This window comes from Epinephelus moara, chromosome 14 (genome assembly GCF_006386435.1).
Source record: "Epinephelus moara isolate mb chromosome 14, YSFRI_EMoa_1.0, whole genome shotgun sequence".
NCBI classification, from domain to species: domain Eukaryota; kingdom Metazoa; phylum Chordata; class Actinopteri; order Perciformes; family Serranidae; genus Epinephelus; species Epinephelus moara.
In genome coordinates, this window is record NC_065519.1 from 15,999,428 (window position 1) to 16,026,664 (window position 27,237).

General features: G+C 42.4%; 4 protein-coding genes across 4 annotated transcripts in view; all 4 read right to left on the bottom strand.

The window, feature by feature from the left end:
• LOC126401523 (B2 bradykinin receptor-like) overlaps positions 1-4,340 on the bottom strand; it is a 13,834-nt gene extending 9,494 nt beyond the window's left edge. The window contains exon 1 of the mRNA XM_050062862.1: positions 4,313-4,340. The gene's annotated coding sequence lies outside the window, so the exon portion shown is untranslated. The remainder of the gene's footprint in view (positions 1-4,312) is intronic.
• A 4,060-nt stretch (positions 4,341-8,400) lies between these two features.
• bdkrb1 (bradykinin receptor B1) lies at positions 8,401-10,385 on the bottom strand. The gene is made up of 2 exons (XM_050062863.1): positions 10,283-10,385; positions 8,401-9,642 (listed from the first exon to the last, which is right to left on the bottom strand). The coding sequence occupies exon 2, from the start codon at positions 9,637-9,639 to the stop codon at positions 8,554-8,556; it is 1,086 nt and encodes a 361-aa protein (XP_049918820.1). The 5' UTR covers positions 9,640-9,642; positions 10,283-10,385; the 3' UTR covers positions 8,401-8,553.
• A 4,055-nt stretch (positions 10,386-14,440) lies between these two features.
• Positions 14,441-15,469, bottom strand: LOC126401525 (B2 bradykinin receptor-like). Its single transcript, XM_050062864.1, has one exon. The coding sequence runs from the start codon at positions 15,467-15,469 to the stop codon at positions 14,441-14,443; it is 1,029 nt and encodes a 342-aa protein (XP_049918821.1).
• A 3,034-nt stretch (positions 15,470-18,503) lies between these two features.
• On the bottom strand, positions 18,504-22,812 carry LOC126401528 (B2 bradykinin receptor-like). The gene is made up of 2 exons (XM_050062867.1): positions 22,787-22,812; positions 18,504-20,584 (listed from the first exon to the last, which is right to left on the bottom strand). Exons 1-2 carry the CDS (start codon positions 22,804-22,806, stop codon positions 19,543-19,545), a joined length of 1,062 nt encoding a protein of 353 aa, XP_049918824.1. The 5' UTR covers positions 22,807-22,812; the 3' UTR covers positions 18,504-19,542.
• Positions 22,813-27,237: the final 4,425 nt, after the last annotated feature.

Here is a 27,237-nt window from a genome sequence, read left to right on the forward strand (position 1 = left end):
GAGGACATTGACAGCATGACATCATGCATTACGGACTACATAAACTTCTGTGTGGAAAACACCGTACCCACCAGGACTGTACGCTGCTTCTCCAACACCAAACCCTGGATTACTCCAGAGTTAAAAGCTCTCCTGAAGGAGAAGTGGAGAGCTTTTAACTCTGGAAACAAGGAGGAGCTGAAGGCCGTGCAGAAGGAGCTACGGAGAAACATCAGGCGGGGAAAGGAAGGATATAAAAAGAAGATGGAGGAACAGCTGCAGCAGAGCGACGTCAGCGGAGTCTGGAGAGGTCTGAAAACCATCTCAGGACACAAACAACCAGACTCCCAGGCCAGAGGTGACCAGCAGTGGGTGAATGATCTGAATCTGTTCTTCAATAGATTTGATCAGTCTGCCCCTCCCCTGGCCCAGACATCACGGCTGCAACCCCCCTCATCCTCACCTTCACCTTCCCCCCCACCTACACTCCTGGCACACTGCTTCGACACCTCCCCCACCCCCGCTCCCCCGGACATCTCACCACCCCCCACCCCTCCTCCCACCTCATCACCTCCACCCCCAAGCACACATGCCCCCCTGCTCCAGCTTGTCCTTCACTACCTGTCAGGTGAGAGATCAGTTGAGGAGGATAAAGACGAGGAAGGCTGTGGGTCCAGACAGCATTAGCTCCAGGCTCCTGAAGTCCTGCACAGACCAACTGTGCGGGATAGTTGAAACCATCTTCAACCTGAGCCTGAGGCTGGGGAGAGTACCACAGCTGTGGAAGACATCCTGCGTGGTACCTGTGCCCAAGACTCCGCACCCCAAGGACTTCAGCAGCTTCAGACCGGTGGCATTAACATCGCACCTCATGAAGACTCTGGAGCGCCTGGTCCTGTCTCGTCTCCGCCCCGCAGTAGGCCCTTCAATGGACCCGCTGCAGTTTGCCTACCAGCCTGGCATTGGGGTGGACGACGCCGTCATCTTCCTCCTGCATAGAGCTCTTTCTCACCTGGAGAAGCCTGGAAGCTCTGTGAGAATCATGTTCTTTGATTTCTCCAGCGCTTTCAACACCATACAGCCTGCGCTTCTGAGGGACAAACTGGAGCACATAGGGGTGGCTAATCACCTCACATCCTGGATCCTGGACTACCTCACGGACCGGCCGCAGTATGTCAGGACCCAGGATTGTGTATCGGACTTGGTTGTCTGCAGTACGGGGGCCCCGCAGGGGACGGTGCTGGCACCGTTCCTCTTCACCCTCTACACTGCAGACTTTTCATACAACACCCCCACCTGTCATCTGCAGAAGTTCTCTGACGACTCTGCCATAGTCGGCCTCATCACAGATGGGGACGACAGGGAGTACAGAGAACTGAACCAGGACTTTGTGGACTGGTGCCTGAGGAACCACCTTCAGATCAACGCGGGGAAAACCAAAGAGCTGATGGTGGATTTCCGCAGGCGCAGACTCCTCCCCCCAACACCGGTGAACATCCAGGGAAAGGACATTGAGATGGTGACATCTTATAAGTACCTGGGTGTTCATCTTAACAATAAACTGGACTGGACTAATCACATAACAGCACTGTACAGGAAAGGCCAAAGCAGACTCTACCTGCTGAGGCGGCTCAGGTCTTTTGGAGTGCAGGGGGCGCTCCTGAAGACCTTCTTTGACACTGTGGTGGCATCAGCCATCTTTTACGGAGTGGTCTGCTGGGGCAGCAGCGTCTCGGCTGCAGATAGGAAGAGACTGGACAAGCTGATCAAGAAGGCCAGCTCTGTCCTGGGATGCTCTCTGGACTCTGTGCAGGTGGTGGGAGAAAGGAGGATGACAGCCAAGCTGTCATCTCTGAGGACTAATGACTCCCATCCTCTGCAGGAGGAGATAAAAGCTCTGGAGAGCTCCTTCAGCGATAGACTGATTCACCCAAAGTGTGTGAAGGAACGCTATCGCAGGTCCTTCCTGCCTGCTGCTGTCAGGCTACATAACCAGCACTGCTCACAGTAGACTGCACCATGGACACTTTATTGACACTTTATTGACACTATGGACACTTTATGGACACCACAGCTGTCTGCTGTTTTGCACATACAATCACTTGCACTAGATGTGCTCCCTTTATCCACTGCTCATTTTCATTCACTGCTGCTCATTATTATCCACTTCCTATTATTTTCATTATTATTATTATTGTTATTGTTATTTATTGCCGACTCTTGGATTTTTGTACTTATTTGCATGCCTAGTTATTTAAGTTTTTTAAGTCTAATTTTGAAATCTTTAATCTGACTCTTTTTCCTTGACTGCTGTAACACTGGAATTTCTCAATTATGGGATCAATAAAGGTGTATCTTATCTTATCTTATCTTATCTTTTCTTATTCAGAGTAGTTTTGTCATTGTCCAACTTAATAATAAAAAATATTCTGTACTAATGTCACATACAGTATAGCCTACATCCACACCAATGACATTCTACTGTCTTGTAGTTGCAGATAGTTTCGGTACCATTTCATGTCATATGAAGCAGCCTACCTCATTCATTAATTAACACCCACCCCCTCTTCCACATGAGCACGCTGGTGGCTGGATAGGAAAACCCATTGTTGATTGAACTTGTTGATAACCAGCTTCGTCATAACGGTTATCCAGACAGCCAGTGTTAGGGTTAGTCAAGCCAGATAATGAAATGATAACCCAAGTAAGTTGAACTGGCTTCGTTGTACAGGCTGCTCTCTGCTCTACTCTGCTCTCTGGGTGAGATGAGTGACTTATCCGACGTCATGTGAACCCTGAAACGCGCTGTATTGTTATCATTACCAAATGTGGTAGGACTGCCACTTCCACTGTTACCATTATTAGATTTTTTTGTAGTTATTACAAACAAGAACAAAAGCTAATGTGAAAATGACAAAAATAAACAACTCAGCTAACAAACAATAATAGAATACACTACATGCAAATTTCTTCTTCTTCCTGTTCTCTGTACTGTGGCCCAGAGTGGTTTTGCCTTTTAATTTTCTCTTACTGTTATGCTGTGCTCACACTTAAGCCCTGTTTCCATCAAACACTTTTAGTAAAGTACCTTTGTAACCAAAAGTAACCCATCAGACATGGTTCCTTAGACATTAGTTTCGCTTAGCATTTCCACTGCAAACAATACTCTTAAATGTGGGCAGAGTCGTTTACACTCAATGCTTCGTCAAACACCTGCTTTATTTCCTTATCACCAGCAAGAGTGACCATCTGCTACTGACAAATCAACAGACTGCAGTGTTCACAGCATCACCTTTTGGCACCAGATCTGTGTGCTAGGTACCCCAACAGAGGGGGGACCAAAAATGGGGACGGTATGGAACAGTTCCATTGGTACCATCCACAACTTTTCACAGTGGAAAGGGAAAAAAAGCATACCAAACTGAACTGAACTGAACCGTACCGTACTGCTCGGTTGAAACAACGCTTAAGTATGCCAACAAACCAGCGTGACCAGCTACATTATCACAGCTGTTGAAGTGTTGCCCAGCAGCTTGTTAATGTAGCTATGTCTTCACAAGCTTGTGTGTGTCGGCTACTTGCCAAAAAGCACCTCGACAGAATGTCATCTAAAAAACAAACAAAAAAGCAAACAAATCAAAAACAACCCTACACTGTTTTTAACGTGTGAGCCAAAGTTTAAAATCACATTTCATCACCCTATTGCATGTGCACTGCAATACACAGTTAGCTTAGCATAAGCCAACTAAACAAAATAACACAGCACCACACCTAGAATCAAAAACATGTGAATGTTTCATGCTTCAGCGTGTCCCTGGAGTGCTGAAAAAAGTTGAGGGTGGCTCAGCTTTTGATTGTAGCGTGTCACACCCGTCTGCAGGGATAAGTTCTGGGCATCAGTTTGAAGCTTCATGTCACCTGCTTCTACTGAGAACGACTGCTGTGTGTTCATAGTGTGAACACACCATAATGCTCCACATACACTGTGCTAACACCACCCTATGGCTATCCGGTCACTGTACAAACAGCCAGTGTGCAGTTTATGACAGTCTAACATTTCATGGAGCACATCTGCAGAAAATACATTTGCAATCCTTGATTCTCAGCTGTTCTGTTGAGTTGTGCAATCTTATTTAATCAGGGTAGATTATCGTCTTAACTCCTGTTAGTCACAGTAAATATAATGACAACTTGGCACACAGACATTAAACCATGACATACCTAAGCCACTTGAACTACCACAGCTGTTATATGCAAGTGCAAATATGCAGCTTTCCTATAAATTTCTTATCTGTCTTCACATATTACACTTAAAAGGCGCAGCGTCTCTTACCTGGGATCTCAGTGTGTCTCAACAAGAGGTGAAGGTAAAAATGCCTCCTATACCCTTATCTCACCTTGGAACCTCCCACTGATACAACACTTTCTTATTTATCATTCCATAATCCACTAGATCTCCTGGGTCTTAAAGTCCCACCCATTACATGCAGAACGTATTATTACTGGTATCATGTTTTAAGCTTTCTTCAGTATCAGAGTTATATAATCATAGTTGTCTGTACATATATTGCTGACAGCATGTGCTAATAGCCTAAAGGCATTTTTGCAGGTACAACTTTCCATACTGTGAACAAATAAAGGCTTAAAAACTGGTTCTTTTTCTGGTCTACTTTTTTTTTTTTTTTTTTTTTTTTTTAAAGTTTTACCTTTTTGTTTTGTCATACTGGCACCCAAACAAGCCTGTGTGTTTGTGTCAGATTTCATTTAAGTTTTACATCGAGCTCTTTATAAAGGATCATTGTTTGCACACACCCATTTCCCCGTCTGCCTCCTCCTTCTCGTAAATCTGACAGTGCTGCAAGGGGGCAAAAGCCAGACAGGAATGGTGAGGTGTGGCATTTGGCAAAATCCAGTTGCAGTTACTCTGCGTTGACAAAACAAATTCACACAAATGAGACAACTGTCATCATTCATGGAAATCTCACTGCATTATCCTGAGCGGAGGAAAAGACAGAGGGTTATTATTATTTTTTGCCTGAACAGAACACATGCAGCACAAAACAAGGACCCTCCCTCTGCAAAATACACTTGACTCCTCTCTCAGACTCTGGAATGAGAGGCGTAGCAAGCGAGGGAAATGGGATGATCAAAGCCATGCATAGACAAAAACTAGATTAACCAGGCACGGATAAAGCTGCACAGTAATTAGCTGTGATTGCTATTAGATTGGGATAAATAGGCCTTTGGTAGATGGAGGTTAAGTTGAAACATGTGCAACAACAGACCAAGTGGCTGAAGAATCAAAATGAATACCATATGATTTATTTCTTTTACTACTGCTAAAAGTTGAACCTCAATCTTTTCAAGTGAAAAACTTTGTAAGACATTTTAATGATACAGTTGGAATGGCAGCATACGTTAGCATACTAAAGCTAGCATGCTAATTTCTCAAAGTATAGCTAAAGCTTACAAAAATTGGTTTATTACTTTTGTAAGTAACCAGTTATTCATTCATTCACTCATTTTCCATAACCACTTATCCTGTTTAGGGCTGCAGGGGGGCTGGAGCCTATCCCAGCTAACATTGGGCGAGAGGCAGGGTACACCCTGGACAGGTCACCAGACTATCACAGGGCTGACACATAGAGAGAGACAACCATTCACACTCACATTCACACCTACGGACAATTTAAGCTCCTTTTACACTGCCAGATTTTCCGCGAATGTTGGGCCATTTTGCCAGTAAACTGCGAGCGTTTAGACACACAGAGCCGGATTGGCGAGTTGATCCAAGGCGCCCAATTTTCTGCCTCGTAGGGTAGTCATATTGGTGGAACCCTTTTAATTTAAAAAGACCGAGGCGGCCTTCCGCAACAGGAGGGGCTGTTGAAGACTTGTGGGAGGAGCTGTTGATGACCAGCATGTGCAACCCATTGGCGGTGGACTAACAGGAAACAGCTGATAACAGGAATTAGCGAGCAGCTAGTAGCAAGAGGGAAAGGCAAACCTGACAGACACTGTAAAGATGGGCAACTGGGGAGACAAGGAATTGCGCGCCCTCCTTGTCCTCGCAAACGAAGAGGCCATTAACTGTCAAATGACGGGAACGGTGAAGAACGGGCTAATTTACGAGAGAAGGACTGACTAGCCGTGGCTTCCCTCCCACGTCACTGTTTACGTCACCCGCTGAGCTACACGTTTTGTTACTTGACCACGCCCCCCATTGCCCCGAAAAAGGCACATTTTGTATGAACAAAAGTAGGTAGGCGGCATTTTGCCACACTCCCCGATTTTGTTTATATACTGCCAATGCTGAAAGAACACTGATTGGGCTTTCCTGCAAATTTGCACAATTCCTGTTTAAAAAGGGCTTTAGAGTCACCAATGAACCTAACCTGCATCTCTCCGGACTGTGGGAGGAAGCTGGAGTACCCTGAGACATGGGGAGAACATGCAAACTCCCCACAGAAGGCCCCCCCCACCCAAGGTTCGAACCAGGAACCCTCTTGCTGTTGCATGGTGGTGCTCTATGAAAAGTCAGATGATCACCAAAATCATCAGCATTCTTTAATGAAGGACTAATATGGCTGCAGTAAATCAGAGGAGACGGTTGTCAGCTGACTCATTGCTGCATCTGTCACACTTATTAATCTGGCACAATGTGTATGCGGTGTACACTGACAATGGTAGGAAAGTTTCTCCTTACATGGTAAATATTATCCTTCATTTCAGGCGGATGTAGACAAAAAGAGGATTCTTATCTTTACTAAAACAAATGTATGCCAGCAGATTCATCAGAAGTGTAGCCAGCAAGTGATCCAACCTTAATTTCAGTTTCTTAGAGACCTCATTCTGAAACTTGCAGGCTGTGGGAGGATGTCGGCACCCTCACCGGTTAATTATCCATGGAAACTTACCATAAAATGACATGCCTGGACAGTCACAAATGTGACTGTTATGACATATACGTACTTTACAAGAGAAAAGTTTTTGAAGAGGAGAACTAACAAATCAGCTTGCCAAATCTCAGGTGAAAGTCCCTACACCCAATAAAAAGCACGGCAAAGCTGCATTCATGAGCTTGATGTGCCAGTTTTACTTGATGTGCCAGTCAAAGTCACAACATAGGTTATTAAGTGTAAGATAATAGGCGTGCTAACATCAGAAACTACACGACTTGACTTTAAAAGGACAGTGCACCCCAAAATCAACAGTGTAATGCTATATATCAGTCTAGTTTTGGTGTGAGTTGGTCTGTGGATTTTCTTGAGTAACTGAGTCATGATTCCTGGAAAGAGATTGCTGAATAAAATGTATTTTTTTGCATGCTGAGTTCAACAAGGGAGTGTCATCTACTTTCATTATATTCAAGAAAAGGCAGACACCTCTACGGCCGGTATCTCCAACATTTGGCAACTCACACTACAACAGTCTAGACTGATAAAAAGCATTACATGCAAGCAAAAAAATATGTTTTTGATGCAGGGGTTGACTGTCTCTTTAAAATGAGCCTTGTTACAGTCATCTAACTGTGACTGTGACAGTCACTGTTTTGGAGCGGGGTTTCGCAATGAGCAGTCATACCACAGGTCTATCCCTGAACATGCCCCTGTGCCTGAGATGTTAAGATGTTGGTTGCATGTGGTGAGAAGCTGCTCTGTGTGGTCGATGATGGTTGCATCTGTAGCCATACCCAACAATGATGTCACTCTGTTAAAACACCCTGACGTACACCTGTGCAGTAAGGTGAGAAATGAAACCACTGAAGATTTTCAGTTGTTAACTGCTCTTTAAAACGCACATGCGAAACCACTGAGCACATATTAAGTCTGATGCAAATATCTGACATGCAAACAAAACAGGAGAGCCTGCTAGATTTATACATTATAATGTTTGCAATCAAATGTGTGAAATGTACAACACAAAAGGACGCTATTAACTGCAATAACCATAAGTGAATTTATCAAGTTCTATCTACTTACACCAGCTGTGACACAGCTGTTCAGGAGGTTATGCTTCACGTCATGTCTCAGCAATGATATTTGACATTGTTTATTATAATACTTAAGGATTTCCATTGAACTGATTACACACATTATTCCAGTAATACATAGAAATAGCTTAATTCATGAGTGTTGATACTAAAGGGAACCTTGCATAACGATGTATGTCAGCCCTGGATAAATATTTATTCTACATGCAAAGGTACACTGTATAAGGAAACTATGCATGTCAATGTACACAAAGTGTCTCCAGTTAGCCTGCAGAGTGTAACATGTCTTGTGAAGTTGTCTCTCTGAGACACACATACACACTGTGTGTCTGCAGACAAAGACAAAAGTGTCTTTATGGTGACTGTAAACATAAAATCTGCTTTCATTTCTTGTACATATTACAGCCATTATCTCTGGCAATGTCCATTATTTCTGCACAGCACAGTATTAAACATCCTTTCATAGTGCTGTTTAACAATGTAACGGCATTATTATTGTGTTAAGTCCCATGAAATGACAACTTATCCTCATATCCTGTATGCATTTCCTATACGCAGCGACGGAAATGGAGGATGTCATGTCACATCTGATCCTTTGCATTAAAAATCACCACAGTCTTAATTTGCTCCGTTCTGTTAATGTAAGTGGACACAACAGAGCGTTGAAATGTGGTCATGTCTGATCCTCTGCGTGGATGTCTAGTCCTCCTGTAGATGGCGCTAACTTTCCTCCTAAAATACTGCCCTGAGTAGACATACAGCAGTGGGTTCAGGGCGCTGTTGAGAAAGGCCAGATACGCTGAGACCTGACCTCCTATGTCGAGTGTGTGGAACCACAGCTTCTCATCCAGCACTTTAATATCACAGAGTGTGTCGAGGAAGGTAAAGATCTGGAAGGGACCCCAGCACAGTAAAAACAGTATTGTGACAGCGTACATCAGCACTGTGGCTTTTGTGTCTTTGGTGTCATTAAAAGCAATGCCGTCCCTTCTCTGACCTAAAGCTTTGATTATGTTCCCACTGCTGAAAACAATTACCAGAACAGGGAGAACAAAGCCCACCACATTCATCAACATCTGATGGGCCGACTTCCAGGAGCTCTCGTGACTGTAATCCAGTATGCAGGATGTTGTCTCAAACTCCTCGATGAACTTCACCTTTCTGTGAACAAGTATCGGCGTGCTCAGTATGACGGCTAATATCCACAGGCTAAAGCAGATCACCTTGGCATAGAGTGTCCGTCTCAGCCACCTGGCCTTCATTGGCTTCACAAGTGCGAGGTAGCGGTCAACGCTAATCATAACCAGAGTGTAGATGCTGGTGTAGAAATTAATGATGATGATGGAGTTGACCAGTTTGCAGGATGCATCTCCGTACAGCCAGTTGAAGTCATTGATGATGTACATCGCCCAGAAGGGGAGGCCGCACAGGAGAATGAAGTCGGCCAGCGCCAGGTTGCTCAGGTAGATCTCGGCTACAGTCAGTCGATCCATGTGGATGAAGTACACCCCGAGGACGAAGCTGTTAAAGAGGAGGCCCAGCAGGGATATGGTGAAGATGTACGGGGGAATGATGGCGTGGACGAGCTCCCATTCTGCAGAAGTTGGTGATGCAGTGCTGTTTTCGGGCCACAGCGTTGCCATGGGTACAAGTGTCATGGGCTCCATGGGCTAGGAAACAAAATAATTAGACATAACTCATCGGTAAAATGCTGTTACTTGATTTAAAATACATTAAGCTTGTTTGAAAAGTACTGCACTAGAGATTGAAAATAAACATGCAAGGTTCATAACTTTTATTTTAGACACAAAAACTACATAAAACATACGAAAATTGTAGAAATTTCTGCCACAATAATCACATGTTTATTCACAGTTAGGCAGATTTAGTGCTGAGGAAAACATGTGGCCACCATGAGCCACTGGACACAGGCCCAGGTTGAAGCACCCCATACCTTCACCTGTAAAATGTCACTCAAACTAACGTGCTGACGAAGAAGACACTCAAAATGACCATGAAGAAATGTAAAATTACTATAAAGAGACAAAAATGCACTGAAAAGAGACACATAAGGCCTAATAAGACACAAAAATGACTACAAACAGACATAAAGTGACCAACTGACTTCAAATATTTGCCAAATAACTTATGAATTTGTTCTCAGGAATTATCTCAACTCACTTCCTGCCATTAAAAATACTCAACAGCTACATTATTTCTCATCGAGCTGAATGGCACCTGTTTATATTTTCAGGGTACAAACTCTGACGTTCCAAACAAAAAATTCGACTGAAGATAACAGCTTCTTACCTTACGTCTCCTGAAAATCTTTCTCCTCCTATGGTCAAAATGCTAATGATAAACACAAGGTTCTGGGACAGGGCTTAAGTGTGTACATGGAGCTCCCGGTAAGAGTACACAGCCAGTCAGAAGGGAGATGTGTTAGGAGGCTTTTTGTATATAGAGTTGCATTCCTCCACACCCATCGCCAAGACGTTCAATTTATCAACTTGTTTGTGAGAGAGTCAAAATTTGGCCCGTGCACTTATTAGAGAGGCTAAAACTGCCGTGCACTGCATGTGTTGGAGAGAGTGCTCACCTTCATCAGAAAAAATTAAGAAAGTATTAATTTATCATCACTAATGATGTATTTTATTGTTTCAATAGTAAAGTGACAGTGTTTTCATGTAGTCATAATATTCCTCAAGGCCAAAGGGACAATTACGCTCAGCTGACGTCATTGTGATACCCATCAATCTGATTTAACCGGTTAACAGGATTATTGCCTGTTTATACAGTACCTCTGTCTACGCTTTGATGCTGAGATACTGGTAATTCATAATTTGCTTTCCAATTTATGAACAGTATACTGTTTATCTCCAGTAAATACATGTTTGCCTGGATGATAAAAACACATTTATCCCCATCTCCATTTATCCTTGTATCCGTGTGTAATCCTATCCTAATCTATTCTAAATTTCATGCGAAGTCAAGCTGATGAAATGGCAACAGTAACAAACTCAATATGGCCTGAAACCAAACAACAATCAAATTGGACAGAAAATATAAACAGTGCTTTTGTCAATATGTTATCTAAAAATGAGTGTGAGGCTGCAGCGCCCCTTTTATGGTCAAAATGATAACAGCACACTTGAATCACGGGATCCATTAAGTCATTCAGAGAGGTAATCAAGCTCATTTTCATCACAGAAACATTCCCTGCTTATCAAAACAAAGACTCTGCATGCTTTACTGGAGAAAAGGAAGTCATACTTTGTAGAATTATCTTGAAAAACATTAAAAGCTCACTGGTTCACTATTTTTATTGTACTGATAGCGCAGAAGAGTTATATTTCACTCTTTACAGACAGGACAGTGGCAGGGTAATACACAAGCATGATGATCCATCACTTCAAATATTCTGCATTGCCAGTTTCAACATGTGGAAATTCTCAAGAGAATAAATTCCCAACATCTTAAAAAAAACCCCCATAAAAACCAACTCAGCTTTCTGATAAATGCTATGGAAACAGATAGCACAGCCTCAGGTTACACCCGCCAGGTTAAGTTTTGTCAAGACAGCCCACCATGGCTTTGTTTCGCAAGAACAATAGAGGTGGGACAGCTCGGAAATGAAACTACAGTTTACAAAAATCATAATTACATGACATCATATTCAAGACTGACAAACACAACACAGTAATGTAAGAGTTAGTGTGCACTGGAGGTTATTTAGCAAAAACTTTTATGCTCTTACACCTAATATTTATTTCACACTTAAAGAAAATTCTCCAATCCAAAATCAAAGTCTGGGATAACGTTCCATCGCAACAGATTACTTGCAGAAGATTGATAGTACTCACATATTTGTAAATATGAAGCTGGTTAGCTTAGCTTAGTTTAAAGACTAGATACAGAGGGAAGCAGCTAGCCTGGCTCTGTTTGAAGCTAAGAAAATCCACCTCCAGCACCTCTAAGATCATGAATCAACACGTTGTATCTAATTTTTTCAATTGGTACTAAAAGTTTAAAAACCACACAATATCGATATGGGGGTGGGGGTGGCTTGATTTTGTACGGAGTAGCAATTACAGGTGCTGGCAGGCAAATTTTGTTGCAAGGAGACCATAGAGATCAGGAAGCGGGCCAGGGACACCATCAACCGGGATTAGGGGGCTTTCATGCTGTCGCACACCTGGGACTCTCTCCTCCAGAGACCATCGGGCGGCAGGGGGCGTGACTGACCTGGCAGATCTGTCAGATTGCCAGACCGGTCACACCTTCAAGGAAACACCAGCTGATAAAGACATGTCACGATGCACGTCAGATAACAATTGAAACATGTCAAGGTAAAGCAACATCTCCTAATCTCTTTGTCTGATAAAAAGAAAAACCTCTATACAGAAATAATCATATTCATCCTGAATATAAGCAATATTAACCACATTTTATTTAGAACCAAAATATAGTGCTGCACGATTTGATAAAAATGTGTGATTGCGATTATGGTGGACAATATCGCGATTTGCGATTGCGATTGCGATTACAATGTAATTACAATAAAATGTAATAAATAAATGGTATCATGAGTCTGCTCACACAGCAGCGCAGCACGGAACTCTACACACAGCGGAGCGAGCATATGTTGCGTTCAGGCGTTGTCACGTAAATGACAAATTCCAGCGCCATAGCACAACACAGCAGCATGTCAAGTGGGCCGAACCCGAGCAAAATTTCTCAATTTTTCATTTGTTATGGAGTCCATGATTTCCCTGTGACACTTACAAATGTTTGCTTAACTGTGCTTGGATGTTGTTTTATGAGGCTCTGGCGGCTTTCAGTTGTCTCTTTGTCTTTAACGTTACACGGCTCGGCTTTCTCTCGCATGCACTCTTCCTACTTTTCTCTGTGCTGTCTCAAGTGCTGATATAGATTGGTCGTGTTGCCGCGGGACGTGGCGACTTTAACTTTTACACTTACACAGCACGTCTTTCTGTTCAACGTCGCCGTACCTGAATCCAAAGTATCGCCATGTAACAGACGTTTTTTTCGCCACCAACTCAGCCTGTTCATGGTTGAGCTCATGCTCTTCTTCAGCATCTGTGTTGGTCACTGCTGCACGCCGGCTGCACGCACCAGGATAGCTTGTGGGCGTGATGTCAACAAACTCCACACACTACAGGAGAGGCAGTCACGTTCACAGGCACACACGTTAACATTTATTTAGCCTACATTAAATCGCAAATCGCAACCATTTATGCGGTTACGTAATCGCACAGCCTGACATCGCGATTGCGATTAGATTAATCGTGCAGCACTACCAAAATATTCACTGTTTCTTTCATTAAGACAACAAAAATAAACATATTTATTGTCGCTTTCGTAAAATGTAGCCTGTTTCATGATGACTACCCCCTTCACTAAAAATGGTATGAGCATGCACTGATATTAGTAAAGCAGATATGGGGAGGGCCCATTCACTGGACCGTTTCAGGGGCCTAACGATTTCTGTGGGCGGGCCTGAAGTCAGGTTAGCTTTTTCCCTGTCTTTGCAGTCATTATGCTATGCTAAGCTGCAGCTTCGTATATAGCCCTCAGACATGAGAGTGGTATCGACCTCGTCATCTAAGAAAGCGAATAGTGTATTTCCAAAATGTGAAATTATTATTCCTTTAAGTTTCCATAGGTCAATGACTAATATGTATATAACAAAGAAAAAATTAGTATGTTAAATTAAGGGATTTCTTTCAAGGTCCAGTGTGTAAGATTTAGGGGGATTTAGTGGAATCGAGCAGTGAGGACTGCAGATTGCAACCAGATGAATTCTAACAATGTTCTTTGTTCAGGAGGTTTTTGCTGGGAGATGAATTATCCTCAGAGGTCTCTCCCTCTCCAAAACAAATGGACATGGTGATCAAAACCAGTATAAAAAACACTGAATAAAGCAGTTTCATGTTACGCACGTTGCTGTGTGCTCCCCTATTTCTCTGATAACTTAATGTGTGCTCACCTTATTCCTGATACAGATGTTCAGGTGGTTTTCACCAGCAGCCAAATTATTCTTATAGGTCTCCTCGTCACCTAAACAAATGGACCAGGTGATCAAGCTGGTAAAAGCAATGAATGAAATGGTTTCAGGGACAAATCAATGTTTCTCTAATGCTGTTTGGCAATTACGGTGACCAATGCGAAACCATGAATGGCAATATCTAGAGCCAGTGTTTGGTTTGTCTGTTTAGGGCTACGTAGAAACATGGTGTTGCAACATGGTTACCTGCTACCTTTGTAGATATGAAAGGCTCATTCTAAGGTAACGAAAACACAGTAATTCTTACTTTCAGGTGATTATACACTAAAGAAAACATGCTCATTACATTATATTCTATGTGCACCAGTATATCCCCCTAAATCCTACTGGACACTGGACAGCTTCTTTGGTAAAACTCTTCTCTATATGTGTAGGATGATTTAAATTTCCGTGCTCTCAGTTTGTTTAGTTAAGTTGACATTGGCATTGGAATGTCCGGACTTTTTCCATTGTCTTTTCCTCCCGCTACACACCAATCTAAACACCTCCCTTGCCCTCTGCTTAAAGTGCTTCCCCACTATTACATACAGGAAAGGATTCAGTGAGCTGTTACTATAGCCAATGTAAGTAGCAATCTGGTTTCCAATGTCCAACACATACGCCCATGTACATCCTGTGATGACTTCATAATGATCCAAGGTGTCCAAGAAGATGATAACCTGGTAGGGCAGCCAGCAGAGGATGAACACTGCCAGAACGACAAGAACGAGGCACGCTGCTTTCCTTTCCACACTGCCTCTGCTGCCTTTTCTCATCTTCTGGCTTTGCCGAAGGACTTTAGTAATGTGGTAAGTACAGAAGGACACAATGGGGACAGGGATAAGGAAGCACACTATGTTGGCAGTCATGTTGTAGCGCAGTCTCCAGCCTTCATGGGGATAGTCAAGATAACATGCCTCAGTGTCCAGATGAGGGATGAACTGGACGGAGCGGAAGAGGATAGCTGGGAAGCTGAGCATGACCCCAGTAATCCAGATGCCTATGCAAATCACATGTGCCCAGAAGGCCCGTCTCTCCCTCCCCTGGGTGAGGGGTCTAGTGAGGACCAGGTATCTGTCCACGCTCACAAGCGTAAGGAACAACACACTGCAATAGTAATTCATCCCAATGATAATGCCGGTAAGCTGGCACATGGGCTCCCCAAACCTCCAGTTGAACTTGTTGATAATAGTTGCTACCCAGAACGGCAGGCAGGAAACCATGAGGAGATCAGCAGCTGCTAGGTTGCTCAGATAGATGTCGGCCACAGAGCTGCGCCGCTTCTGGAGATAGAACACACAAAGCACAAAGGAGTTGCCGATCACTCCAAGGAGGCAGATGATGGACATGTAGGCAGGCTGCATGGTGTAAACCCAGTCCCATGCTTCTGTGTGGTTGCAGACAAGCTCATCTCTTGCATCAGTCTCCATGGGTGATGTAGATCACTGTGAAAGCTGTTGCACACTAACAGAAATTTTAGGGTTAGAAAAAGGGTGTGCTCACAATAAATTCCAGTAAAAGCTTTCAGCTGTGTCAACACAGGCGTAATATCTGTGTTGCTACCTTCACATCATGATTTGTTTTAAAGTGACAAGGGATTATTGATTTAGTAGGGTGTAAGTGATTTAGTGGTGGTTTATCAGTCGGAGCTCACAGCACACATGCCTTTGTCAAAGAGGGGAATCTTAGCAACAGATACTGTATGGAACATGTCTGATCGTCAGTCCGTGCAAGTATGAGTTTGTGGCCTGGGTTCTTTTCAAACTCTTTCAGTATGATTACTGGTCTGGAAACTAACACAAATTTAGAAAAAAAATATTGATACAATATTTTCAGTAATATAAAACTGGCATTGTTATTTCCATTACTGTACATCTTTTCCATGATGATCATGGATGGATTACTGAACGGGCCTACCGGGCAGGCACAGATCCAGGGGCAAAAAAGTGTCAGGGGGCTGCTAGGCCTTCACTTGCAAAATGTCATTCAAATTAACATGGACCGACCAGAAAGAGACTCAAAATGACCTTAAAAAGACAAAAAGATCAGAAAGAGATGCAAAGAGACACAAAATAACCACAAAAAATGTCCACTAAGATTACAAAAATGGCTACAAAGTGACATAAAATGACCAAAAATACATAAAATTACCTCAACAAGGTACGAAATGACCCTAAAAAAACAAAACAACCAAAAAGAGACAAAATGGCCACAGAAAGATCACAGAAAGATCACAAAGAGATGCAAGGGAACTGCATCTGACACAAAATTACAACACAAATATTGGCAAAACATTCACAAAGAAAGACAAAACAGCTACAAAGAGACACAAAATGACTACCAAGTGACATAAAATGACCTCGATGACACACAAAACAACCATAAGGAGACACAAAATGACTACAAAAAGACAAAAAGGCAAAAACATCACAAAGAGATGCAAAGAGGGACAAAATAACAACACAAATAATGGCAAAACATTCACAAAAAAAAACCCCAAAATGGCTATGAAGAGACACAACATGACTACCAAGCAACAAAAAATTACCAAAAATGTATAAAATTACCTCAGTAAGACACTAAATGACCTCAAAGACACCAAACAACCACAAGGAGACACAAAATGACCACAAAGAGATCACAAAGATCACAAAGAGATGCAGATTGACTGCAAAAAGACCCCACATAACAACACAAATATTGGTAAATTATGCACTAAGAGACACTAAATGACTACAAAGTGACATAAAATGACCAAAAATGCATAGAATTACCCCAGTAAGACACAGAATGACCTCAAAGACACACACAACCACAAGGAGACCCAAAATGACCACAAAATGATCACAAAGAAATGCAAAGGAACTGCATAGAAAGACAAAATAACGACACAAATATTGGCAAAACATCCACAAAGATAGGCAAAACAGCTACGAAGGGACACAAAATGACTACAAAGTGACATAAAATAGCCAAAAAATACATACAGTTATCCAAGTTAGAGACAAAATGACCTTAAAAACACACAACACAACCACGAGACACAAAATTACCCCAAAAAGACAAAAAGATCACAAAAAGATGCAACGGGCTTGCAAAGAGACACAAAATAACAACACAAATATGGCTAAAACATTCACAGAAAGAAAAGACAAAATGGCTATGAAGGGACACACAATGATTACAAAGTTACATAGAATGACCAAAAATGCATACAGTTACCTCAAAAAGACAAAAAACTCACAAAGAAATATGAAGGAACTGCAAAAGCACACAAAACCACCACAAAAATGGGCAAAACACCGACTAAGAGACACAAAATGACTACAAAGTGACATAAAATGGCCAAAGAATGTATAAATTTACTTCAATAAGACACAAAATGACCTAAAATACAAACAAAACAACCACAAGAAGACACAACATGACCACAAAGAGACATTAACCACAAACAGATGCTTCATGACCACACGTCTTGCTCCTATGTAGGAAAGGTGGTGGGGCCCTTTACATATCTATGCCCAGAGGCCCATAATAATCATAATCCGCCCATGGTTATAATGAACAAAGTTATGGAAAATATGTAATTTTGTTACATCAAAAAAAACAACAACAAAAAAAACAACAACACATCTCATTATATGTTAGCTTGCTAATGTCCATTTTAGCATTAGCATTAAATTAACACAAAATACAGAATATAAACTGTTGTTCTTTTTTTTAACATTCAAATAATATATCAGCAGTTTGACAGCCAATAAACATATTCTTTATTTAACAGTTTCCTCTTTGGAACCAGCTGTCCTCCAGCCATGTGCTCCCTTGTCACATGACCTCTGCTGCAGTCACCAAGTATACAAACCTTAAAAGAACCTACCTGAGTTTACATTTTTTACAGTGTGGAGGAAATGACAGCAACCAAAAGTGGTGGTTTTTTTTAATGCAAAAAAGACACAAGATACAGTTTGTTCCTTCTGCTGTCAAGTAAGTGGGACACAAATAGAAAATAAGAAATGTGTTTTTATATTTCTTATTTTTGATAAGAACACAAAAAGTTGAAGAACCATCCACACACACCGTGAGTATTTATATATTTAAGTCCAACTGAAAATTCATTTCTTCTTACTTTCTGTGCAAAGAAATATGAACTGAGATGATACTGCAGCTGTTGTGCACATTCTCCTATTATTAGGAGCAGATTTTTTTGGACGAAGCTTCAAGCATCTGGAAAGATCTTTCTCATGGCAGGCTGACATTTGAGGGCCGGATTTACTGGGAGACACGCTTTCAACTTCCATGATGCTACAGACAGGAGTACATCAACGCCCTGTATCGCCTTTAAACATTTTCCCCCTCACATTTGACTATTATGTGCTTAAGTTTTTATTCCTCTCAAAAAGTGGAACAAGCTAGGATAACTTGCATAATCCAAGGCAGACAAAATACATGGAGCAAGGTCAAACGGTGTATTTTCAGCATGCATTTCACCCTTTGAAGTCATTTTGTCTGCCTGCATGTTTTTTCGCTCCACAACAATTTCCAGCTCTGGCAGTGGTGGTAAAACCTGACTCCCAACAAAGATTTCCTGTTTGGCGCGACATGCCTAACATTTTGGGGACAGCTAGGGGTGTACCCTCACCCACAGCCCACAATGAGTCAACATTGGGCCATTAAATGTTGGGAGTGTGGAAAAATATAAAGTGAGATGTCCATACAGCCAACGAAAATGAGTGTGTTTGTGTGTCACCAGTGGAAACTCTTTGACAGAGCCCTGTTTTTAACTGCAGCAGACAATGAGTCAGTGACACCAGAAAACACTTAGCAAGCAGTTGTTGGAGCTCTCGTTCTAAGTCTAGTCTTTTGCTCAACTCAACATTGAAATGCAAGATTCAACAAGACATCCATAAAACCATTTGTATGTTTTATTTGACCTGTAATATGTTCAGAGATAAACAAATACTGGTACTATTACAATCTGAGTTATCAGCAGTACAAGGCAGAGTATAAAAACTGTATTTACATGAATTATTTTACAGCATCCAGGCTGGTTTACACCACACCATCTCTACATTCACGATACGGATGTTTGCCAATGTTTGTAACAAGAGGCTGGCTGAAGTTTATTGCATGTGGTGAGAAAAGCAATTCATTCAAGCCCTGGTCCTACACGTATAACTTCATTTCTTAAAATTCAGTTTATCTTTTTAAAGAGGCCCATCCAGGTCTCACTCCCAACTTGCTAAACACAGACATTCGGTCATATCATGCACAGAGGCACCCTTTATCGATGGTATGAGATGCAAAGGGCAGATGCTCCAGGCATCTACTGCAGTATTGATATGAGAAAGGGTGATATGGTCCCATTGCATCCACTACAAATGTAATAATAAATTAAGCTTATCATTGGAAAAATTTACATTTGTGCAAGTCTATTAAATGACACTCCACCACTCTTTCTGCAAAGTCCTTTTTGACGGGGAAGACTGCTTTTGAAAGCAGCATTTTATACCATTGTCTTCAATGTAGAGGACAGGTTTGACGAACGCGACGACTCAGAGGTAATTGTTCTTTCCAAGTGCCACTGCTTGAAGAGTTCCCGAACTTTTTTCCGGAAGTTCTTTCCCACAATGACGTAGAGGATGGGGTTGAGAACGCTGTTGAAGAAGCCTAAGTAGGTGAAGAGCTGATTGCAGATTTCCAGGACAGACAAGAGGTGACACCCTCCCAGGACCTCGGCTCGTAAGAGTACGTCCAGTGTGGTGACGATGTGGAATGGCACCCAGCAGATAAGGAATGCCAGGAGGACCACCAGCACCAGCGTGGTGGCCTTCTGCTCTGTTTTCTCAGCATTGAACCTCTCTATTGCCTGGACCTTCAAAGCCTGAATAATCCTGATAGTGCAGAATGAGATAATCGAAATGGGGATGATGAAGCTAAAAACGACCAACATCCCATCAAAGAGCAGCTCTACAGTATGGTTTGGGTAGACCAGATAGCATGCGGTGACATCATAGTCAGGCAGGTAGTCCACTTTCCTGAAGATGAGTGTGGGGACACTCAGGAGCAAACCGAAACCCCACACCAGCGCACAGCCCAGTTTGGCATATTTTGGCCTACGCATTCTGCCATGGGACATTGTTCGCACCAGTGCCACATAGCGATCTATGCTAACCAGGACGAGGAAGTAGATGCTGCTGTAGGCGTTCAGCTTAATGCCCATGTTGATCACTTTGCACAGGAACAGACCGAAGTGCCAGTTAAAACCATTGGATATGTAGACGGCCCAGAAAGGCAAACAGGACACCAGGACGAGGTCAGCTGCAGCCAGGTTGCTCAAGTAGATCTCAGCAACAGTGCAGGGCTTCTTGTGGAAGCAGAAAACCACCAGGACGAACGCATTGAAAATGACTCCCAGCACAGTGATGACCAGGATATACACCGGCTGGCCGGTGTGGAGCCACTCCCAGTCGTACGGATCAGTACAATCGGAGCCATTGGTGTTGTTCTGTGCTCCATATAGAGCTGTGGTGCTGAAGTCTGGGATGCTGTTGGGAACATAAAACAAAGACCAATAAATGTTAGCATTAAAACAACATTTTTTTTGAGTTAGATGAGAACATCAGTGCCACTCTTACTGCTATTTTATGCTCTGCTGGTTAGCCTAGCTTAGCATTAAAACTGAAAACAGTGGGAAACACCTGCAGTAGCTCGGCTTGTCTCTGTCCAGAGGTAACAAAATCCAACTTGGTGTGTTGTTGGGGAAATGTTCATTGTTAGGTCATCCCCTGAGATGAGGATTCAGCAAGAGCAGAGTTCAACATGATGGCTGTTACGGCTCTTTTCTGTACGTTCAAGCTGTGAGCTTTGTTGTGCAGTAAAACAACACAACATGACTAGCAATTGAGCCTCTACAGACAGCTGATCATAAGCCTCTGAGCTCTTTAAGCACCACCTACACAGCCGATCATAAAACAGAGCAGTTCACTGCAACTGGAACTACTAATTGCTGCATTGCACCTTTACACACACCACCAGCAGCCCTGCCTTCACCCATAAATCAATAACTTTTACAACTATACCTGCTGTGATACTCTGCCAAGTTTATGCTCATGTTTTTGTGTCCACTTCCTGTTTTATTTTGAAATGTGCTCTCATTGTGTTTAGTGTTTTTTTTTTTCCCCACCTTTGTTAATTACCTCATGTGTTTCACCTGTGTCTTGTTCCACTCACCTGTGTGTACATAGTAATCAACCCCTGTGTATTTAAAGCCCTGTGTTTCCCCCATTCACTTGGCAGATTGTCATTGTCTTCCTCTTGTGTTCATGCTTTCCAGCCTTTACTTTGTGTTTGATTCCTTGGTTTTTGTCTCAGCTTAAAGTGAGGGACTTTGGTGTGATTTCCCTGAATGGATTTTTCTGCCTTCACGTGTTTGACCCCTCAAATTTAGATCAAACAGTGAGGCCATGATGGGGTAATGCCAACTGTTTTATGATCCATCAGGGAGATATAAAGTAAGTCCATCATATGCCTCATGTAACATTAGTTGCTCAAGCAATCCACTTTAAATTGCCTTGCACATAATCTGGAGCTTTCACAGATACCACTTTCCTCAAGTGAATAAATTCTGGCCTGCTGCCTGTAACCACAGCATTTTTGGTAAACAGCCACCCTGATGTACCATACTATTGCCAGCTAGCGAACATAACCTTAGCCCTGTGCAGATTGATTGATGGGTGGATGGTGTGCTATTATCGGTTGAAATTGGATCGTTGTAGCTCATGTAAGCACAGGTCATATTTAGCTTTAAAGGAGAAACCCTTATTGGATTTTGATTTAACAAAATGAAGAACGATTTTTTATAAATGTTTTGGGCATATATTGTTGAATAGGTGCACAAAACGTCAGGGGATGTGATCAAAAAGAGTTGAAAAGGCATTTTTTTCATCATTCATTTCATTTTAAGTCACGTAGAGCGGTCACCATGTTCCAGTAATGAGCAACAGGCTTGGCTCTGTTCACCTTAATTTCCCTGGGGATGTTTGACTTTGCTCTGCACAGTATGAGATCATTTTAGACATCCAAGGATCTGTTTTTCACTGCACCGTAGCGTCAAAGTCAACTATATTTTGAAATGATACACATATGAGAATTTCTGAATGTATTAAGAATCAGTAACAGAGCTGCAATTTAAGAGCATAGGTCCACATCAAATGTGTCACACAAGAGTTTGCAGTAGAAGATGGCAGCTCTGCAACAGTGGGCAAATTGAACGCATATGCAACTTCTGCAATGTGCAACATGAACTTTACAGTAACCACAAGTTTGTCGTAAAATGCATGGTTTTCTTTGGTAGTCAAAATTGCAAACATAAAACTTGTAACCAAAATATATATAGTGAAAATGAAAGGGAACTACGGGTCACTGTTACATAACACTGAATACGTTTACATAAATAGATGAGATGATGAAAGACATGTCTATACTGGTAGAGACAATTCTGGTTTTTCATCCCCTGGTTTGTTTTGTCTTTGTTTCACTGGATCATTTACTTTTAGGAATCAAGACATTCTGTCACCCAACACACCCTGATGTGTGATAACTGTGATTTTCTGTGAGTTTCTGCACTTAGTCATTGGCATACAGTGATTATAAAGCATAACACTACTTTATGTTTAAGAAGACTTAATGTATCAGTGCTACTGTGAAATATTTCACAATATTTAAAACCAAACGGCGGTCATGCATACCTTGTAGATTGAAGAGTCATTCCTCCTGAGTAAGTCCAGATGTAAAATGTCCAGATGCCCAGCTGCACTACTCAGTAGCTCTCCCTTACTCTACTGAGTCTGCCTCTGACTCGCCCTCTTATAGGAAATTATAAGGGTGTCAGCCAACTTCAGTTCTTATGCTCTCTTTTTCTCTCTCTCACTCTCCTGTTTGTCCCCTGCCCTCCTCTGAGTAACATCATACATACAGCAACATCTACGTGTTTGCGACCTGGCTAATGTTTATTTGCTTGAGGTTTTATTATTGGATGAGGACTGTTCAGAATGCGGCCGCTTGAGCTGGAAGTTTAAGTGTCAGTGTGGGCAGATGACGTCTGTCTTGGTGTAAATACACTGCAGGTAAAATTGAGAATTTCAGCATATTTGAGGACTTACTGGATATTTTGTGGGAAATGAATGAATTTCCAATTACACAAACATCTGACGTGAGCATAGTAATGCTATTCCCTCAGCGTTAAAGTGAAGTAGATGTGTGCTCGGACTATAGAGTCATTTAATGTTATGTTCATGCACTGCTCGCTGTGCATTAGAGACGAATGAATCCATTTACTGCACCACAATGAGTTTATTGTAAGGTTATTGTTACAGTAAATACTTCTGCCAGTGTTGTGTCTGATGTACAACGTTTTAATAGCCTCAGAAGTGCATTATGATAGGGACACTGTTGAGCAGTGAAATGTATGGTTACTGTGGTGAACCTGAAACCATTACTTACCCTCCACAACTAACCTTCAAATGTGTTTATGCAGACAGAAGCAAACATGGAGTCCATCACTGGGGGTGGACCTACACCACCCAATATACTTTACCAATATGCAATTATTGATTAGCACTTGCAAATCTTCCTGTTTTCACCATAAATGTTTTTTTCTACAAAATTGCTGAGACTTTTTTTTTTAATATCAAAATAGTATTAATTTCTGCAATTACAGTTCCAGAATAAAATAACGAGTCATTTAGCCAGGCACTGCTTGGTTAATTAAATACACGCAGAGATTCCTGACAGATCTTACTATGTGATTTGTGTGTTTCTACTATTTTCATTGTGATCACTATGATAGATCATAAAATCATGGTGGCCATTTCGTGAAAGCAATTTGCAAGCACTTCTACCTGGATCATATTTAATCGTGACACAATACAAAAGCTAATGATGACAGGTGAGGAGTGGGACATAAACGGACCGGTACATCGAAAGCTTTGCCTTTTAGTTCAGCTCCATCTTTGCTATGATGGTCTGGCACAGTGCCTGCATCATCATTGATGCTGTGCCAAACTGCCTATCCATCTCACGCTCCATTTTACCCTGACTTATAAACAAGATGCCGAGATACTTGAACTCCTTCGCTTGGGGCAGCAACTCTCTCCCAGCCCGGAGGGGGCAATCCACCATTTTCCGGCAGAGAACCATGGCCTCAGACTTGGAGGTGCTGACTCTCATCCCAACCACTTCACACTTGGCTGCAAACTGCCCCAGTGCATGGTGGAGATCATGGTGTGATGAAGTAAACAGAGCCACATCATCTGCAAAATCTATGGTCATGAGCTTTGGGTAGTGATCCAAAGAATAAAGCTGCAGATACAAGTGGCCGAAATAAGCTTCCTCCATAGGGTGGCTGGACTCAGCCTTAGAGATGGGGTGAGGAGCTCGGACATCTGGAGGGAGCTCGGAGTAGAGCTACTGCTCCTTTGCATGGAAAGGATGCCTCTTGGGCACCTCCCGTTAGAAGTTTTCTGAGCATGTCCAAGTGGTAGGAGGCCCGGGGCAGACCCAGAACACGCTGGAGGGGTTATATATCTCATTTGGCCTTGGAATGCCTCAGGATCCTGCAGCAGGAGCTGGAAATCATCGCTACAGAGAGGGACATTTGGAGTACTTTGATCAGCCTGCTGCCCCCATGAGCTGGCCCCAGATAAGTTGATGAAAATAGATGGATGGACAATACAAGAGAGACTAAAAAGAAACACTTATGAACATTGAAACTTTGACATTGCTGCTGCTTCTATACACAGTTTATGATCATCTGAGCCATTTCAAACTTCTCTCCAAAGTGAAACATTATGACTTATACAAGACATTTGAAAACATGGTCTACCTTTCACCTAATGTGTCCTCAACCCAAGGTCTGGTGTCTGCATGTTGCAAGTTTGACACAAGAATGAGTGTGCTTTGACTCAGCCAAAACCACAGGACTGGAAACAGCCATTGCGGTTGGCCTCTATTCCTCATGCTCGTCTCTTACTGGAGGCAAAAATCCTGAGTTGTTGCAAAACAGAAACTCAAAAAATTCATTCATTCTCCATTGTCCCGACGGGGCACGCTCATGACCCATTGTTTCTCTCCTGCTGTCTTGTATTGTGGATAAAGACTCAGACCCTTCCCCCTGTTTAATGTTCAACACTGACCCTCCAGTCTCTTCTTAATCTACTTAACTAAGATTTATAGATCAGTTACACTATTACATTTTCTATACTGTGCACAAATGGACATTGTGTGTGTGTGTGTGTGTGTGTGTGTGTGTGTGTGTGTGTGTGTGTGTGTGTGTGACGAACAATGCAGGAAGATGGACTGGTGGCTCAGTCATCAAGCCTGTGATTTTCAGCTCTTATCTAATGACTGAGATCTTCAGTTATCTCACAGACAACATTTGGATGAACAACATGGCAATTTGGGGCACATTAAGATCTCACAGTGCAGCTAAATAGCAAGAAACACTTTAAAACAAAGGTCTTGATTCAGCATTGATCCGAATAGACAAAGTGCTTAAAAGCAGTCGATAATGTGTGAAAACTGATCTGGTGCATCATAGTCATGGGATTAACATGCAGTAAGTGCATGACCATGACTGTGATCTTTATTGAAGTAATGTCGCAATGATGGATTTCAGTTTTGCCACTTTCTGTTGGTCCAAAACACACGCACAGATTGAAGAACCACCTCATGATATTCTGTAATGAATACTTTAGAAGTGTAGCTGTTGTTACACATGAACCCTTAACTATGTTTTAGGGGAAGGCCCACAATCTGATTGGTAACCTCGAAATGACTTCCAGCAGGACGAAGCCCTGTGGCCACACCAAAGCACTTAACATCCAGTTGTAAATTTCCAGTTGGTGCTGGCGCCATTCTCTCACCCACCATCAGTTTCCTCTGACAGGTCAGGTTGTCTCTCAGACAATCTAATAACAGCTAAGTCATGAGACTTCCTGGTGTTGCAACAGAGATTTTATTTTCTCCTTTTCTCAGCCACCCTTTCCTTGTTTCTTGAAATGATAAGAATCAAATTAAGATGTCTTATTAATTGGATGCTATTATAAACTTGTATGATTGATTGGTCTATTTACCACTGAGTGTATTGTGCACAATTGATTTTCCACTTAGGACACTTTACCAAGACATTTCCCAGGAGTCAAATGCACAGAAAGGGAAGCTAAATATCTAAATAACAGAACAAAAGTAGTTATGCAACACCTTTATTACAAACAATGGAAGTCCTTGAATGGTCAGGGTTGATATAGGAGTAAAAAATATCAACACTGACATCAACTTAAGGCTAGTTCACATTACATGATTTTCACCCCGATTTTGACGTCGCAGAGGATCTTGAGAGCCACCTTGGGTCGGCGGTGAGTCAGCAGATAGTCTGCCACGACGAGTCCTCATGCGTGAACAAGCCTACGAGCAAGTCGCCCCCTCGTCTGTGACTGGGTCTGGATATCTGGCATGCTAGAAAACTGGAGAAGTTTGATTGGCAAAGAGCATCAGCCAATGAGAGGCGGGATACGTCCCACGTCAGCACGCAGGAGGACGAAAGAAATGTGAGGAGGACAAGCCGCAGGGTTGCCAGGTCCGCTTATTAGCCACGACTTTGGGCTTGTTTTTTTGTAAAGTCGCTTACAAATATTGGTAGTCGCGGGTTGCGTTTTTTTGGCCTTGTTTCTAAAGTGGAGTTGCTTATTTGGGCTTGCTCTCTAAACGTCGCCTTTCTCTCTATATATATATCTGTCGCTTCATTTGGGCTTGTATCCATAGCCCTGGTTGCTTGTTTCTCTCCCAAGATCTAGCAACACTGACAAGCCGGCAAGCAACAACAACAATGGCGGCGTCCACAGGATCACGGGGAGCGCGTTGTATTTGGAGCTAGGCCCTGGAGGCAGATCTGATTCAACACTGGGAAGAATATCCATGCCTTTACGATGTGTCGTCTCCAAGTTAAAAAACTTAGTTTGGTGATGTCCAGAGTTGGGTATAACGCGTTACAAAGTAACGTGTTAGAGTACTTTGATTACTTCTTGCAGTAACGAGAAACCTAAGGCGTTAGTTTGCTGTTTGAGTAATCAAATACTTAAGTACATTTTCAAACAAGACATCAGTTACTTCCGTTACTTTTAGAACGCTGGTCCTTCAGCTC